The 19258-nt window shown below is 40.9% G+C and overlaps 1 protein-coding gene and 1 pseudogene across 1 annotated transcript in view; one reads left to right on the top strand and one right to left on the bottom strand.

Annotated features, from left to right (window-relative positions):
• DNAH12 (dynein axonemal heavy chain 12) overlaps positions 1-19258 on the bottom strand; it is a 187723-nt gene that overhangs the window by 83340 nt on the left and 85125 nt on the right. Inside the window, exons 34-38 of the mRNA XM_055557953.1 lie at positions 8611-8694; positions 7792-7980; positions 5831-5950; positions 4115-4303; positions 2014-2165 (exon numbers count right to left, since the gene is read on the bottom strand). Of these exons, the coding sequence (XP_055413928.1) occupies positions 2014-2165; positions 4115-4303; positions 5831-5950; positions 7792-7980; positions 8611-8694 (734 nt within the window). The remainder of the gene's footprint in view (positions 1-2013; positions 2166-4114; positions 4304-5830; positions 5951-7791; positions 7981-8610; positions 8695-19258) is intronic.
• Positions 12100-13340, top strand: LOC129635495 (tyrosine-protein kinase CSK-like; annotated as a pseudogene).

Here is a 19258-nt window from a genome sequence, read left to right as displayed (position 1 = left end):
TCATCAGACTCACTGCTAGATCTTATTATTTAACATGTTAATAAAGAAGCACACATATTACTACTGGAGCTCAAATTTTTCAAAACGTTAATAAATGTATTTTAATATGTGGTTTCCTTTGTAATCCTATGTTTTTACTTATTCATTTGAAAGCATTATTCTGACAAATGGTTCATGGAACAAAAGAATTCCTATACTAGGAACTCCTGAGAATTGACAAATACCTAACATGCCTAAAGTGAAAGTGAAAGTCACTCAGTTGTGTCCAGCTCTTTGTGACCCCTATACAGTCCATGGAATTCTCCAGGCCAGAATACTGGAGTGGGTAGCCTATCCCTTCTCCAGCAGATCTTCCTGACCCAGGAATCAAACTGGGGTCTCCACATTATAGGTGGATTCTTTACCAGCTGAGCTACCAGGGAAGCCCAACATGTCTAAGGAAGACTTTAATCAGTTCAGTTCAGTTGCTCAGTCGTATCTGACTCTTTGTGACCCCATGGACTGCAGCACATCAGGCTTCCCTGTCCATCACCAACTCCTGGAGCTTGCTCAAACTCATGTCCATTGAGTCGGTGATGCTCTCCAACCACCTCATCCTCTGTCATCCACTTGTCCTCCTGCCTTCAATCTTTCCCAGCATAAGGGTCTTTTCAAATGAGTCAGTACTTCACATCAGGTAGCCAAAGTATTGGACGTTCAAGCTCCAGCACCAATTCTTCCAATGAATATTCAGGACTGATTTCCTTTAAGATTGACTGGTTTGATCTCCTTGCTGTCCAAGGGACTCTCACGAGTCTTCTCTAACACCACAGTTCAAAAGCATCTATTCTTTGGTGCTGTTAAGATTTTAATATTAGCCTCTAAATGCAAAAATGCAACCATGGGACAAATATGGACAAAATAATGTTCCTCCCTATTTCATTCCTAAAGTTGACAGTTGGTCCATAAAGAAGACTGAGTGCCAAAGAATCGATGCTTTCAAATTATGGTTCAAGGGACTGCAAGTTGACAGACAGGTCAACCTGAAGGAAATCAACCCTGAATAGTCATTGGAAGGACTGTTGATAAAACTGAACCTCCAATATTTTGGCCACCTGATGCGAAGAGATGACTCATTGAAAAAGACCCTGATGCTGGAAAAGATTAAAGGCAAAAGGAGGAGGAGGAAGCAGAAGATGAGATGGTTAGATAGCATCACTGATTCAATGGACATGAATTTGAGCAAACTCCGGAAGACAGTGGAAGACAGAGGACCTTGGGTGGTATAGTTCATGGGTCGCCAAGCATTGGACACAACTTAGCAACTGAACAACTATGCTCCCTAATAAACTATTTCTCTCTTTTTTTTTAATAACACAAGATAAAACTGTCACAAAATTCACTCAGAAACACGTTCTTCATCAAAAACAAACCATGACATTCATGTATATTATGTAAGCTTGTCTAACTTAAACATAATTATAAAACTAATGATAAATTGTGCTAATGTTTTAAGAGAAAAATAACTATGAAAGTGTTATTAAGAAAATTGATATGGATATGCCTATGGTATGTGCTAGGCTGTTCATCTTTTTTGATGGGCTCTTCTGAGTTAAGTCTGAGTCTTTTATGTTCATCTTAAATGATGAAGAACTGGCACAGGATGTATTTGAATAATGCCAAATGAGAGAATCATTGTTAGTCTGATTCCTAAGGAGTATGGTGAGCCTGTGAGTAAAATGTCTAGATTTTTAACAGTAACATTGTAACTAACTTTTAGTCCACTATTACAAATAAGAGAAATAAAAGATAGCTTATGAGGCAACAAAGTAGGATGGCAAAGATTTGGAGTGGGCGACAGGAAGTCTGGATTTCAGGTTTACTAAGAGTATCAGATGTCACTATGGAAATGTTAGTGGGTGGCTCAGTGGCTCGGTTATCTGAAAATGGATTCTGAAGTTCACTTTAAAAATTCTATGATCCTATAAGAAAGGTACTGCAATATTTAAAATGCATGTTATAACAGTTTCTTACTTTGCATAGGTAATACTCAAATCCATTAGAAATGTATATCTAATTGTATCCATGGTAGGGACTATGATATCTTGAATCTTGACACGTCTATTTCCTAAACTAGTACTTTTAATTAGTTCATTCCAGTGGATCCAGCGACCTCGGTTTTTCAACTATAAGAGAACATAAATTTTAAAATATTATAACCATGCACTTGCTATCTAACAGGCTGTTTTTAACATAGTTATCATATATGCTTTTTAAAACTGTATTTAGTCTTTTCCTCCTTTTTGTTGTGAAATATTAGATTCATCCAAAATAATGTATACAATGTATTTAATTCTGACTGACAAGCACCCATGAATCCACCATCCAATGTAAGAAATACTCATTTAGTTTTAGTTATCCTTTTCAACGATAACCTGATAAACTTAATGAAACCTAGTTATCACAAATTCAACATATATAAAATTTCAGATATTTTTGCCTCTATGCCCTCTTAACACTCTAATTTTTCCAAAATGCCTTGAAGATGTCCTTGTGCATATATCAAGAATTTATTTGACAGCCACTCTGATGGGGCTGAAGTTACAATTAATAGGGCTTTGGCTTGATGTTTTCATATTTTAAAGCAAATGAACAATAATCTCAAGAGAAACAAAATATAAAATAAACTCATTATATTTGTTTCTCTAAAATTATTCTGTTTGGCATATTGATCCAGGCTGATATTCAGCCAGGACATATTAGAAAGGCTGAACCATTTGACACATTATTGAACCTCTTCTGAACCATGGGCTGAATGAAGATCTGCTGTCTTAACACCCTGAGTGATCCTGATTAGGGAATCCACCCTCCCCCACTCAAATATCTTCCTCTCCAGGTTGTCCTGCACTTCCCTGGAGATCCTAAATGTCTCTCACTGACTTTTCACCTTTCATCAAGCAACAAAAGAGTTAACACCTGGCAAAGAAGGAGATCTCTTGGGCCCTGCTCCAGGGCTATGGCGAGCATCTAAGAATTTTTAAATATTTTCTAACAAATTGTATATGTATATGGTTTGTGTCTGGATTATGGTAATTTTGCAAGTTTGGGTGAATGATTCTTTAGTAATTCATGTTCTTAATTTCTGAGGTTTTATCTTTTATTTTTATCAAAGCTATATGTGTACATATTTTAGAGTCCAAGTTTACAAGGTTAAGGAAAAAGATCAGTTTCCCACTCATTTTCTCCTCTCCAACAGCAACTTACCTTTGCCTCTTTCAGCTAGATATTTTGATATTTACCTTCAACTCTATTTTTCTTTTTTTACCTTCAACTCTTAAAGAATATGCTTGGGTTATCATCTCTTGATTTTTTAGTTTTAGACGTTATTTTACTGACTTCTCAGTGTGACTATGTGAATGAAACTATCCTTCTGGTCTTATTCTTAAAATTCTGTGTTAGCAGGGTTTTCGAGAGACCTTTCTGCACTGGCAATCAGGAGAGTTGGGTTCAAGTCCTGGCTGTGCTAGCCAGTAGCCTTTCTAGGTTTGCTTTTTCATCTACAGACTTTGAGATTCAGGTAAAATTGTAATAAGGCTCTATCCAGACCTTATGGCTTTGTGAAGTAAAATCTGCATGAATCAATGATTATGTAAATGCTTGCTGTTTAAAAGAATATTTTTGTGAATTCTTTTTTAAATTAGAGAAAACAGATTTAACATAAATCTGAAATTATAAAATATTCTTCAAGCAAGTGGATCTATACTGTCCACAAGTTATCAGTTGGTGTGTTAGTTGCTCAGTCGTGTCCAACTCTTTGCAACCCCATGTACTGTAGCCCGCCACGCTCCTCTGTCCATGGGATTTTCTAGGCAAGAATACTGGAGTGGATTGCCATTTCCTTCTCCAGGGGATCTTCCCAACCCAGGAATCGAACGCAGGTCTCCTGCATTGCAGGCAGATTCTTTACTCTCTGAGCCACTGGGGAAGCCCAGAAGTTACAGGAGGAGAAACCAAAGAGAAGGGACTAAAAGCTAACCACAGGAGTCAGAGAACTCTAGGATGGGAACCCAGTTTTGACCACTGATCTAAGACTTTGTGTTCTATGGTTTATCATAACAAGCATCTTACATCATACCTCATACATGTAGTCATAGACTAGGCCTTTTTCATCAAAGTTGCATTCCCATTTACCCACAGAATCAGGTATTGGGTTGTTTTCATCTTTTCCCATTATGACTATTCGTATGTAAACATCAAAAACAATGCGACCATCTGTATCACAGCTTCCTCCAATGGACCAAATTAAAGAAAATATAAAGCAGGCCTGTTGGTTTAAAAAGGAGAAAGTTTAATTTAATTTAAACTAATTATTTAAAAGAGATTTTTAACAGATTAAAACTTAATATATTGAGTTCTAGTTAACCTTCTTGGAAAAGATCAGATTTACAAATAATGTGGAATGGAGCACATCTCAGTCACATAAAAAATCATTACTCTGGCAATATGTGTCTAAATTTAAAATGCTCATGCCAAATAACCTAGGGGTTTCTCTTTTAGTGGGTTTATCTTCAAATATATTCTTGCTGGTTAAAATGATAAATGTACAAGAATATTTACTTCAGCACTGTTTGTGGTAGCAAAATATCTGAAGCAACTCCAATAGAGATCAACTTAACTGGAATAAGCTACATACACTGGAACATGTATAGCTGTTTAGGGAAAAAAAGGTACCACAATACTAACATGGAAAGATCTCCAAAATACATAGTGAGAAAAAATGCAAATCAGTATGCATAGTATGTTAACACGTATAAAATAGTGTGTGTGTGTTAGTCGCAGTTGTGTCTGACTCTTTGTGACCCTATGGACTGTAGCCCACCAGGCTCCTCTGTTCATGGAATTCTCCAGGCAAGAATACTGGAGTGGATAGCCATTCCCTTCTCTAGGGGGTCTTCCTAACCTAGGGATCGAACCTGGGTCTCTTGCATTGCAGGCAGACTATTTACCATCTGAGCCACTGTAAAAGAGGACATGTACCGAATGTCTCTAGCAGGCTACATGAGGCACTGCTAACGGTGGCTGCTGGAGGGTGGCTGGGGGACTGGTGTGGATGGAAAACCTACTTTTGTCTTGATTTTTGCTCTAGGTACATGCCTTATCTAGATAGAAAAGTCTATCAAATACGTTTTAAGAGAAAATTTTCTGTGGCAACAAAGTAAAGGGAAAACAATGAGAGGGAACTGCTATTATCATAGGGTAGAAGAGTAGATGGATTACATAGAGGAAGTTAAGAAATCTGAGAATAGGTGGTGGACAGGAAAGTAGCATAGGCCAGGGGAGAGAATAGAACACCTCTTTCGTTTGGCTCCCTGAGAGCCTGATTCTCTGCCATTCTCTGCTCTCTAGACATTAACTAACCTGGACCACTGACTCCTTCCTACCTACATGCTCTCTGGATTCGGCCTGCAGTGCGCCACCCAGCTGGTTGGAGGCCTGCTCCTAGTCTTTTGTCGTCACTTTGTTATAGCTTACACTCTAGCTTAACATTGAGACAAGATCAATTCACCCAAAGTCCATATGGGTTTAACATTAAGTCACTCTATTGTTTATCAAATTATGATCTTTCATAAATAATAGGGCATTTTGATTTATTCTGACATATTCTACTTTCTCTAAATTGTCTTATAAATTAGAATACCAGATCAGGGCAACTTTAATGTCTTCTGGTATTCTTTTGGGGCTTATCAAAAAATAGCTCTGGGTCTTGTAATGTCTTTCTCAAGACAAGCAACATTTGCCAGAGGCACCTTTTATTCTATAACTTAAAAAACACAATAAATATAAAACCAACCATAATCCAAACACGAATATGCTTGCTGGTAGGATCGTTCTCCACCACGTTACAGAGCAGTACTTCAAAGAGGCGTGTGAGAGAGACAACCACATTGCTATCGCTTGTTGGAATCAGTTCCTTCAAAGTGAAAAGAATAAGATACTTTACTTTCATCTTATATACATAATAAAAGAAAATAAGTGTTTCACTTTAAAAAACATGCTTTTCACAGTCTCTATAAAAGTTAAAGAATTTAAATTGCAGCCATGATAAAAAAAAGCCTCTCAAATATTTTAGTCTAGCATAATACATTATACAGTTGTGTGAAACATATTCTGAATTCTCTGAGAAATGAAAATTAGTAAGAGAATAAACAGTGCTCTAGAGATAGTAGAAATGAAGTTTATAACAGTTATTTATTCATCTATTTATTCCACAAACATTTATCAAAAATACAGTCTCCCTGTATATTAAGCTAGGAGATATGAAAATAAAACAAATTATCTCTGCAAAGAAGTGATACTGAAATTAAAGACAACATACTAATGGTCCAGAGGTATATGAAAAGTCAGTTAACCTCACTAATCAATAAGGAAATGCAAATCAAAACCACAATGATATATCACCTCACACCTGTTAGGATGGATATTATAAAAAAGATAAAAGATAACTAGAGTTGGTGAGAATGTGGAGAAAAACAACCCTTGCACACTGGCTGTGGGAAGGTAAACTAGTCGAGTCATTATTAGTGCAAAGGTATGGAGGGGCCTCAAAAAACTAAAAATAGAACTACCGTATGATCCAGCAACCCCTCTTCTAGGTATACACTCAAAGGAAATAAAATAAGTACCTCAAGGAGATATCTGTGCTCCCATATTCACTGAAGCATTATTCACAACAGCCAAGATATGGAAACACCTAACTGTCCACTGGTGGATGAATGGATAAAGATATTGTGGTAGATATATAATGGAATAATATCCATTCTTAAAAAAGAAAATCCTGCCATTTGCAACAACATAGACAAAACTTGAGGACATTATGCTAAGAGAAATAAGCCAGATACAGAAAGGAAAAAACTGCATTATCTCACTTATATGCATGATCTAAAAGTTGAATACATAAAAAGAAGCAGAGTAAAACAGAGGTTACAAGTGGGGAGGAGGTGGAAGAAATGGGGAGATGGGCGAACAGTACAAAGTTACAGTTATGCAGGATGAATAAGTCTAAGAGATCTAACATACAGCATGATAACTACAGTTAGTAATACTGTACAATATGTATCAATACTGAAGATTTGCTATGAGAGCAGATTTAGCTGCTCTCATCACACACACATACACACACAAATGTGTTAACTATTTGGGGAGGTATGGTAATTATCCTGACTGTGATAATCATTTCACTCTCCAGGCAAGAATATTGGAGTGGGTAGCCATTCCTTTCTCCAGGGGATCTTCCCAATCCAGGAATCAAACCAGGGTCTCCTGCATTACAGGCGGATTCTTTACCAGCTGAGCTACCAGGGAAGCCCATTCATTTCACTACATGTATGTATATCAAATCATCTTGTACACTTTAAGCATACATATTAAAATTAAAAACACATAAATGCTGGATAAACGCATGCACATGAATACAGACACATACACACACAGAGACACATGAGTACAAGGATAACTAGGGAAATGTAAATAAGATCAGTAGATGTTATCAATGTCAATATCCTTGTTGTGATATTATAATACAGTCTTGCAAAATGTTGCCATGGGGGAAAATCAGGTGAAGTGTATGTGGGATCTCTCTGTATTATTTCTTACAACTGCATATGAATCATGGATGTTCATAATTTTTTTAAAAAGTGGATATTATATGTCTAAGTAGAAAAGATTTCTTTATCCTACCATCCTGACTTTAAACTTAGTCAAGTTGAAGGGAAAGTAAAGAAATTAGAGTAGATAAGAGAATTATAATGTTACCTTGCATTTTTTCTTACGGAGCTTTAAAGTGGGCTTTATTAACCAGTCAAAAAGTCCTCTCAGAAGAGCTTGGTGATCTGGTTCCTGTAGAGGTCCTTTCAGTGAATTCAACCATGAAGACACAAGTGGTTTCCATCCCAACTGTGAGGGCTCCAAATAAATCATGCCACAGCGGCTTACAGTGGCAGGCTAGAGGAAAACAGACAAGTTTTCATTTTCCAATCTGGAAGTTATTAAAGAATTCTTTGCATCACTTATAAGGTCCTTCATGATCTGGCTCCTGTCTTCCTCTATAGCATCACATACACTAGATGAAACTCTCTGCAGTTACAGATCCCCAGATATGTCATGGCTCCAAGTCTTTTCAAGACATCTTGTCATGATTTGGAGTGCCAAGCCCCAACCAATCTCCACAGAGAAGTCTTACCCCTCAAAACCAGATCAAATGCTCAAACATTGTCCCACGTCCTCTTCCTCTACCCATTCCCTCACTTGGGCACTTGCCCCCTCCTTATTCTTAGAGCACTAACACGTACCTCTATATCAGGATATATATATATATATATTATATATTAGCATGCTTCTCATCCTCTCTAAATGAGCATACACTGTCTTATTCATCTTTGTATTTTTTGTGCCTAACTCACTTTCTGACACATAATAAAAACAATTTATTCCTGAAACTAACACAACACTGCAAATCAACTACACTCCAATAATTTTTTAAGATTTAATAAAGAAACAAACAATACAGAACAAAAGACTTATGACTCAGTGAACAAATAAATAAACTACTATTATAATAAATTATGAACTTACTGAAGCCTGGGAAAGGTCCATTGTTTCAAAGATGAGGCTCATTTGAGGGGACATCTGAATGATTTCTCCACTCATAAGGCAAAGCTGAAGGCAATGATTTTTCAAAAGTTTATTTTAAAAAATCTAAAACTTCTCAGATAGAAGTTTATTCTACTTATTCAAGTACCTCCTAGGATATAACCCTAGGAGGAAGTCTTAGGATGGAAGTCTTAGGATGGAAGCCAGAAAAATCTTAAATCTAAATTCTAAGTCTAGCTCTGTCTTCTCTCATATAAGGAGGGGAGACGGGAACTATATGATATATTGAAAAAACTATAAAATCCTATACTAATGTCAGTTTTTGTTATTAAAAATTACATGAAATACTATAGATTTTATAGTTGTAAGACTTTTTTATTAATAAAAAGAAACAGAAAAAATAGAGAATACTATGAATATTCATATACTCATCTTGTAGAGTTAACCAATGGTAACATTTTGCCATATTTGCTTTGTCTTTTTAAAAAGTATTTTAAAGATCATTACAAATATCATGGCATTTCACATCCAAATAAGTCAATATTAATCTTTTAAAATAAGGACTTTCTTGTATAACCACAATAACATTATCACATCTAACACAATTACCAATGATTCCTTAATATCATCTAATACTTAGCCAATACTCAAATATTCTCAGTTGTGTCAGGAATGTCTTTTCAACTGATTTATTCAGACCAAAATTGAATCAAGGACCGTGCATTGGATTTGCACTCTCCTCTGGGTCTCTTTATAGAGAGACCTTGGCTTCCACGTTTATAATTGTCATTAACTTTTAATAATGTCTCCTATCTATACAGCTCTCTCACTCGTTGACTCCTACTAAATTTGCTCTTTATTTTCAGAGATTTTCATTCCCCTGTTGTTTTCACTTCTTTCATTAGGTAGCTTCTGTTCTATGGTCCAGCATTTCTAGCATCCTCCTGTCAATATATTTAAAGACTTTCTGTATTTCCAGTCTAGCAACCTGAACTACACCTATATCTGGGCCTAATCATATCAGAAGGAACTAGGGCCATAGGCCCTGAGAGAATTAAACCTATACTAAATCATCCCCTACCTATGACTTTAAGACAATTCAGAGGATTTTAGGGAATCACAGGTTACTGTTGCATTTGGATTCAGGGTTATGGGGAACTTTCCCGGCCTTTGTATAAGCTTTCTATGCAGGTCAGGAAGCAACAGTTAGAACTGGACATGGAACAACAGACTGGTTCCAAATAGGAAAAGGAGTTCGTCAAGGCTGTATATTGTCACCCTGTTTTATTTAACTTATATGCAGAGTACATCATGAGAAATGCTGGACTGGAAGAAACACAAACTGGAATCAAGATTGCTGGGAGAAATATCAATAACCTCAGATATGCAGATGACACCACCCTTATGGCAGAAAGTGAAGAGGAACTCAAAAGCCTCTTGATGAAAGTGAAAGTGGAGAGTGAAAAAGTGGGCTTAAAGCTCAACATTCAGAAAACGAAGATCATGGCATCCAGTCCCACCACTTCATGGGAAGTAGATGGGGAAACAGTTGAAACAGTGTCAGACTTTATTTTTCTGGGCTCCAAAATCACTACAGATGGTGACTGCAGCCATGAAATTAAAAGATGCTTATTCCTTGGAAGGAAAGTTATGACCAACCTAGATAGCATATTCAAAAGCAGAGATATTACTTTGCCAACAAAGGTTCATCTAGTCAAGGCTATGGTTTTTCCTGTGGTCATGTATGGATGCGAGAGTTGGACTGTGAAGAAGGCTGAGCGCCAAAGAATTGATGCTTTTGAACTGTGGTGTTGGAGAAGACTCTTGAGAGTCCCTTGGACTGCAAGGAGCTCCAACCAGTCCATTCTGAAGGAGATCAGCCCTGGAATTTCTTTGGAAGGAATGATGCTAAAGCTGAAACTCCAGTACTTTGGCCACCTCATGCGAAGAGTTGACTCGTTGGAAAAGACTCTGATGTTGGGAGGGATTGGGGGCAGGAGGAGAAGGGGACGACAGAGGATGAGATGGCTGGATGGCATCACTGACTCGATGGACGTGAGTCTGAGTGACTCCGAGAGTTGGTGATGGACAGGGAGGCCTGGCATGCTGCGATTCATGGGGTCGCAAAGAGTCGGACACGACTGAGCAACTGATCTGATCTGATCTGGTAGCTTCCCTAGTGGCTCAGATGGTAAAGCGTCTGTCTGCAATGCAGGAGACCCAGGTTTGATCCCTGGGTTGGGAAGATTCCCCTGGAGAAGAAAATGGCAGCCCACTCCAGTATTCTTGCCTGGACAATCCCATGGACTGCGGAGCCTGGTAGGCTACCGTCTATGGGGTCGCAAAGAGTCGGACACGACTGAGCGACTTCACTTCACTTCTGGGTCTCTTTTAATCTAAAACATTCCTCTTTAATCAAATATGTAAAAAACTGAATTTATCAAAACTGTGTCTTTTCTGCCAAATAACTATCTTATTCATTATTATTAAAGCTATTCTATTTTCTCAGTCTCCTTGGCTTCCACGTTTGTAATTGTCATTAACTTTTAATAATGTCTCCCATCTATACAGCTCTCTCATTCGTTGACTCCTACTAAATTTGCTCTTTATTTTCAGAGATTTTCATTCCCCTGTTGTTTTCACTTCATTCATTAGGTAGCTTCTGTTCTATGGTCAGCATTTCTAGCATTCTCCTGTCAATATATTTAAAGACTTTATGTATTTCCAGTCTAGCAACTTGAACTACACCTACATCTAAAGTGCTTAGATTGGTAGAGAAAATCTCACAGAGGCAGACCTCAGCACTAAACTTAGAATTCATGGTCTTAAGTCTATCAGGTTCTCCATAACACCCAGATATGCTTCTTCGTTTTCCTAGGCAGCTCTCTTTTCCATTTTCCTTGGTGGCTAATTTAAATCTTCCCCTTTCTCCAGTGTACAAAGAACCACGGTCTACCGCTTCACAAAGAAAAAAATAAATCGTCCAAAGGATTTGTCAAATCTTCCAAGACGTCGGCAATTCAGGTTGCCGCGGTGTCGGGGCCACACCCGGGCTTCCTGTCTATGGCCGCCGGGCCCCTTGGCCCTCATCTAGATGCCGGGGGCAGCCCTAGGCTGCCAGCGCGATGTCCCCAAGTCGAACCACTGTGGTTTGCGGCCCAACTACATTGTTTACTAACCCGAACTCCCTCCCAACCCCCGTCCCCACCCCCGCACCTCTCTTCCCTCCTCCACCGGGGCACAGAGCCATCCCCCTGCCTCTGTCTGGCTGTCTCTCCTCCCCTTTCTTTCGCACACAGACTTCTTTGTACCTCAGCCCCCAGGACCCCTGCGCCCCTCCCCACATTATGGACTGTTCTGCAGGCCACTGATGCTGCCCGCAATGAGGGGGCCGGGACGGCAGTGCTCTTATGGTACCAAGTGACAGGTCCACCTTCCTGTGACTGGGGGAACGCCAGATCTAATGAGAAGATGTCAGCAACTCAGGTTGCCTGGCCCTCCCATACAGACTATATTGCCAAGTACAACTTTCACCGCGCTACCAAGAAAGACCCTCCCTTAGGCAAAGAAGACGTGCTCACCAAGTGGCTGTCACCAAGGACCCCAATTGGTACAAAGCCAAAAACAAGGTGAGCCACAAGGGCATCGCCCCAGACAACCACGTCCAGAAGCTGGAGGGCGTGAAGGCAGAGGCATGGAACTCAGCTTCACGGCCTGGTTCCACGGCCAGACAGTGCGGAGCAGGCAGAGGAGCCACTGTGCCCACCAGACAGGCCTGTCCTGGTGCGGGAGGCCACCGGCTAGCCCCAGGCATGCCACCGCATCCTGGACCAAGCCAGCAAGCTCAGCACCCACGAGGACCTCAGGCAGCTGGAGGAGCACTGCACCTCAGATCAGAGGGACAGGCCAGACGTCACGGAGGGCACTGAGGCGCTAAACAGGAAGGGCCTGAAGCTGGTGCAGACCACTGGGAACCGAGAGTTTGGAGGCGTGATGCTGGGCAACTACCGAGGGAACGAACAAGGTCGCCGTTAAGAATGACGCTCCTGTCCGGGCCTTCCGGGCTGAAGCCTGGGTCCTGACGCAACTTCAGCGTACACCGGGTGCAGCTCCTGGGCCTGACCGGAGAGGAGGAAGGCGGGTCTACATCGTCGCCGAGAACACGGCTGAGGGGTCCTGGGGGACTACCTGTGAGGGCTCGGTCGGTACTGGGAGGAGACTATCTCCTCGAGTTCTTCGTAGACGGCAGCGAGGCCGTGGGACACCTGGAGGTGCTGGTGTCCAAGGGACCACGTGGCCCAGGTCAGCGGCTCCGGCCTCACCGAGGCGGCCTCCAGCACCCAGGACACCCGCAAGCTGCCGGTCCAGAGGGAGGCCCCTGAGGCCCTGACAGAGAGGAAGTTCTCCACCGAGTCCGACGTGTGGCGTTTAGAGATCCTTCTCTGGGAAAAATCTACTCTTCCGGCCGAGTGTCTTACCCAAGAATCCATCCCTGAAGGACGTCGCCCCGCGGCTGGAAAGGGCTACCAGACTGACAGACGCCCCCGACGGCCGCCTGCCTGTCCATACGAGGCCATGATGCACTGCGGGCACCCGGACGCCCTCGCACAGCCATCCTTCCCGCATTTCTGAGAGCAGCGGGAGCGCATCAAAGCCACGAGCTGCACCTGGGACTGCCGGCCTCTGCTGGGGCCCAGACCTGTGGGGGCTGAACCCAGACAGACCGCACAGCCAGTGCCCCCACTCGCTGGGCCCAAACCCTAACTGAACCCAGCAGCAGGCCAGTGGGCCTCTTGCCTCTGGCCCCCGGAGAACTCGCCGAGGCCCCGCACCTTCTCTCAGGGACCCACTGGTGGGGCTTTGGGAGCCAGGCCCCGGGGCCAAGAAGGGAGGAGGCTGAGGCGCAGTGGGCAGACGCCCTAGCCCTACCGTGGTGAGGCTCCCCCTGGCCTCCCATCTCTCGCCTTCTTACCGTTTTATTCCTTTTTGTTCTTTTGAGATTTTTTTCCCCCGTGTTTTTATTATTTTTCAAGATAAGGAGAAAGAAAGTACCCAGCAAATGGGCGTTTTACTTAAAGTATGAGCCTTATTTTTCCTCCTCTGCCTACGAGGGTTGGGGAGACTAGGCCCCTGTTTACGGATCCATCATCCCAGCCTCATTCCTTGCCCCACGTTCTGTGTCCAGGTCGCCTCTATAGCACCATGTCTGCCCTTGACCAGGTGCACTGTTGGCATGCACCACATGCAAACGGTTTGTTAGGGGCTTGGAGTTCCTGCCACCCACCCACTGCCTTGAGATGGAATCCTAATAAATCACTCCACGAGGACATCGAGAAAAAAATAATTTGCCTTCAAAATTTCCACTATTAAAGCCACACATTCACCTTTCTTGCTCCCCTCTCATCTGATATGAAACAATCCTTCCACCAGGCTCTGAATCCTTCAGTTCAGTTCAGTCACTCAGTCGTGTCTGACTTTGCAACCCCATGGACTGCAGCACACCAGGCCTCCCTGTCCATCACCAACTCCTGGAGTTTATGCAAACTCATGTCCATTGAGTAGGTGATGCCACCAAACCATCTCATCCTCTGTTGTCTCCTTCTCCTGCTGCCTTCAATCTTTCCCAGCATCAGGATCTTTTCAAATGAGTCAGCTCTTCGCATCAGGTGGCCAAAGTATTGGCGTTTCAGCTTCAACATCAATCTTTCTGATGAACACCCAGGACTGATCTCCTTTAGGATGGACTGCTTGAATCTCCTTGCAGTCCAAGAGACTCTCAAGAGTCTTCTCCAACACCACAATTCAAAAGCATCAATTCTTCAGCACTTAGCTTTCTTTATAGTCCAACTCTCACATCCATACATGACCACAGGAAAAACCATAGCCTTGACTAGACGGACCTTTGTTGGCAAAGTAATGTCTCTGCTTTTTAATATACCGTCTAGGTTGGTCATAACTTTCCTTCCAAGGAGTAAATGTCTTTTAATTTCATGGCTGCAGTCACCATCTGCAGTGATTCTGGAGCCCAAAAAATAAAGTCAGCCACTGTTTCCACTGTTTCTCCATCTATTTGCCATGAAGTGATGGGACTGGATGCTATGATCTTAGTCTTCTGAATGTTGAGCTTTAAGCCAACTTTTTCACTCTCTTCTTTGACTTTCATCAAGAGGCTTTTTAGTTCCTCTTCACTTTCTGCCATAAGGGTGGTGTCATCTGCATATCTGAGGTTATTGATATTTCTGCCAGCAATCTTGATTCCAGCTTGTGCTGCCTCCAGTCCAGCGTTCCTCATGATGTACTCTGCATACAAGTTAAATAAGCAAGGTGACAATATACAGCCTTGACATACTCCTTTTCCGATTTGGAACCGGTCTGTTGCTCCATGTCTAGTTCTAACTGTTGCTTCCTGACCTGTATACAATTTCTCAAGAGGCAGGTCAGGTGGTCTGCTATTCCCATCTCTTGAAGAATTTTCCACAGTTTATTGTGATCCACACAGTCAAAGGCCTTGGCATAGTCAATAAAGCAGAAATAGATGCTCTTCTGGAAGTCTCTTGCTTTTTCAATGCTCCAGCCGATGTTGGCAATTTGATCTCTGGTTCCTCTGTCTTTTTTAAAACCAGCTTGAACATCTGGAAGTTCACAGTTCACATATTGCTAAAGCCTGGCTTGGAGAATTTTGAGCATGACTTTACTAGCGTGTGAGATGAGTGCAATTGTGTGGTAGTTTGAGCATTCTTTGGCATTGCCTTTCTTTGGGATTGGAATGAAAACTGACCTTTTCCAGTCCTGTGGCCACTGCTGAGTTTTCCAAATTTGCTGGCATATTGAGTGCAGCACTTTCACAGCATCATCTTTCAGGATTTGAAATAGCTCAACTGGAATTCCATCACCTCCACTAGCTTTGTTCGTAGTGATGCTTCCTAAGGCGCACTTGACTTCACACTCCAGGATGTCTGGCTCTAGGTGAGTGATCACACCATCGTGATTATCTGGGTTGTGAAGATCTTTTTTGTACAGTTCTTCTGTGTATTCTTGCTACCTCTTCTTAATATCTTCTGCTTCTGTTAGGTCCATACCATTTCTGTCCTTTATTAAGCCCATTTTTGCATGAAATGTTCCCTTGGTATCTCTAATTTTCTTGAAGCGATCTCTAGTCTTTCCCATTTTATTGTTTTCCTCTATTTCTTTGTACTGATCTCTGAGGAAGGCTTTCTTATCTCTCCTTGCTATTCTTTGCAACTCTGCTTTCAAATGGGTATATCTTTCCTTTTCTCCTTTGCTTTTTGCTTCTCTTCTTTTCACAGCTAATTGTAAGGCCTCCTCAGACAGCCATTTTACTTTTTTGCATTTCTTTTTCTTGGGGATGGTCTTGATCCCTGTCTCCTGTACAATGTCACGAACCTCTGTCCATAGTTCATCAGGCACTCTGTCTATCAGATCTAGTCCCTTAAATCTATTTCTCACTTCCACTGTATAATCATAAGGGATTTGATTTAGGTCATACCTGAATGGTGTAGTAGTTTTCCCTACTTTCTTCAATTTAAGTCTGAATTTGGCAATAAGGAGTTCACGATCTGAGCCACAGTCAGCTCCCAGTCTTATTGTTGCTGACTGTATAGAGCTTCTCCATCTTTGACTGCAAAGAATATAATCAATCTGATTTCGATGTTGACCATCTGGTGATGTCCATGTGTAGAATCTCTTGTGTTGTTGGAAGAGTGTGTTTTCTATGACCAGTGCATTCTCTTGGCAAAACTCTATTAACCTTTGCCCTGCTTCATTCTGTACTCGAAAGCCAAATTTGCCTGTTACTCCAGGTGTTTCTTGACTTCCTACTTTTGCATTCCATTCTCCCATAATGAAAAGGACATTTTTTGGGTGTTAGTTCCAAAAGGTCTTGCAGGTCTTCATAGAACCATTCAACTTCAGCTTCTTCAGCATTACTGGTTGGGGCATAGACTTGGATTACTGTGATACTGAATGGTTTGCCTTGGAAATGAACAGAGATCATTCTGTCGTTTTTGAGATTGCATCCAAGTACTGCATTTCGGACTGTTTTGTTGACTATGATGGCTAGTCCATTTCTTCTAAGAGATTCTTGCCCACAGTAGTAGAAATAATGGTCATCTGAGTTAAATTCACCCATTTAGTTCATTGATTCCTAAAATGTCGACGTTCACTCTTGCTATCTCCTGTTTGACCACTTCCCATTTGCCTTGATTCACGGACCTAACATTCCAGGTTCCTATGCAATATTGCTCTTTACAGCATTGGACTTTACTTCTATCACCAGTCACATCCACAACCGGGTGTTGTTTTTGCTTTGGCACTGTCTCTTCATTCTTTCTGGAGTTATTTCTCCACTGATCTCCAGTAGCATATTGAGAACCTACTGACCTGGGGAGTTCATCTTTCAGTGTCCTATCTTTTTCCCTTTTCATTCTGTTCATGCGGTTCTCAAGGCAAGAATACTGAAGTGGTTTACCATTCCCTTCTCCAGTGGACCACATTTTGTCAGAACTCTCCACCATGACCCGTCCATCTTGGGTGGCCCTACATGGCATGGCTTAGTTTCATTGAGTTAGACAAGTGTGATCAGATTGGCTAGTTGTCTGTGATTATGGTTTCAGTCTGTCTGCCCTCTGACGCCCTCTCTCAGTGCCTACCGTCTTACTGGGGTTTCTCTTACCTTAGACTCGACTTAACTGATTAACCCTCTCTTCTGAATCACCACTATTTCTTGTCTGTTTGCTTTCCCCCTTAGTCCAATCAATACGACTGAATAATAAACAAATGACTAACCACCTATAATAACGTACTGGAGTATATGTTTGAATGTTAATTAAACTAGTTTGCTTACTTAGTAGTATAATTATTTCATTTAGATATAAAAATAAATTGTGGTATATTGATACAGTAGAATACTAATACAGATATTAAAAGAATAATAAAGAAAGAAAATGGAACTACAGTATTAATATCATAGGCTGTTGTATTGACCAAAAGAAAGAAAACATTATATGGTATGATTCTATTTACATGAAGTTCAAGAACTGGCAAAACTAGGTTATCACAGCACAAGTTAGAATAACGATTGTGCCTTTGGGAAGATGTACAGATTGCATAGGGACTTAAGTGAACATTGTAGGGAGCAATAAATTTAAGGTATTTTTATTTATATTATGGTCATCTGGGTGTGCGCGTATGTAAAAAAATCATAGATTCTAAACTTTGGTATTCATTTTATACATTATATATGTTATCTCTCAGTTAAAATAAATATAAGACTTCCATTTTCTTATTATTTTTAAATCTCACAGGTTCTAAGGTTATGTACCACATATAAACACTGAAGCAGTCTATGTTTTCAAAAAAGAAGGGTTTTTGTTTTCTTCTAAAATATTAAACTGACTCGATGGATGTGAGTCTGAGTGAACTCCGGGAGTTAGTGATGGACAGGGAGGCCTGGTGTGCTGCGATTCATGGGGTCACAAAGAGTCGGACACGACTGAGCGACTGAACTGAACTGAACTGAAAACATTAAAGTTCTATAAGAAGCCTTAAGACTATAGTCACATAACGTATTATCACCCATTACTTTACCATGCCTTCCTGCTAATGCAGTAGTTTTAATATACTTGTATTCTAATTAAAAAAAAAAAACTAAGCAAAGAATTTACCACAGCATAGTTTTCATTGAAAAGATGCTCAACATCACTCATTATCAGAGAAATGCAAATCAAAACCACAATGAGGTACCATTTCACACCAGTCAGAATGGCTGCGATCCAAAACTCTACAAGCAATAAATGCTGGAGAGGGCGTGGAGAAAAGGGAACCCTCTTCCACTGTTGGTGGGAATGCAAACTAGTACAGCCACTATGGAGAACAGTGTGGAGATTCCTTAAAAAACTGGAAATAGAACTGCCTTATGATCCAGCAATCCCACTGCTGGGCATACACACTGAGGAAACCAGAAGGGAAAGAGACACGTGTACCCCAATGTTCATCGCAGCACTGTTTATAATAGCCAGGACATGGAAGCAACCTAGATGTCCATCAGCAGATGAATGGATAAGAAAGCTGTGGTACATATACACAATGGAGTTATTACTCAGCCATTAAAAAGAATACATTTGAATCAGTTCTAATGAGGTGGATGAAACTGGAGCCTATTATACAGAGTGAAGTAAGCCAGAAAGAAAAACACCAATACAGTATACTAACGCATATATATGGAATTTAGAAAGATGCTAACAATAACCCTGTGTACGAGACAGCAAAAGAGACACTGATGTATAGAACAGTCTTATGGACTCTGTGGGAGAGGGAGAGGGTGGGAAGATTTGGGAGAATGGCATTGAAACATGTAAAATATCATGTATGAAATGAGTTGCCAGTCCAGGTTTGATGTACGATACTGGATGCTTGGGGCTGGTGCACTGGGACGACCCAGAGGGATGGAATGGGGAGGGAGGAGGGAGGAGGGTTCAGGATGGGGAACACATGTATACCTGTGGCGGATTCATTTGGATATTTGGCAAAACTAATACAATTATGTAAAGTTTAAAAATAAAATAAAATTTAAAAAAATATATCCAAAAAAAAAAAAGATAACTTATAAACT

The sequence above is a fragment of the Bubalus kerabau genome, chromosome 20 (genome assembly GCF_029407905.1).
Source record: "Bubalus kerabau isolate K-KA32 ecotype Philippines breed swamp buffalo chromosome 20, PCC_UOA_SB_1v2, whole genome shotgun sequence".
NCBI lineage: Eukaryota > Metazoa > Chordata > Mammalia > Artiodactyla > Bovidae > Bubalus > Bubalus kerabau.
The sequence above is the reverse complement of the archived record's forward strand: the minus strand, read 5'-3'. Positions and strand labels throughout refer to the sequence as shown.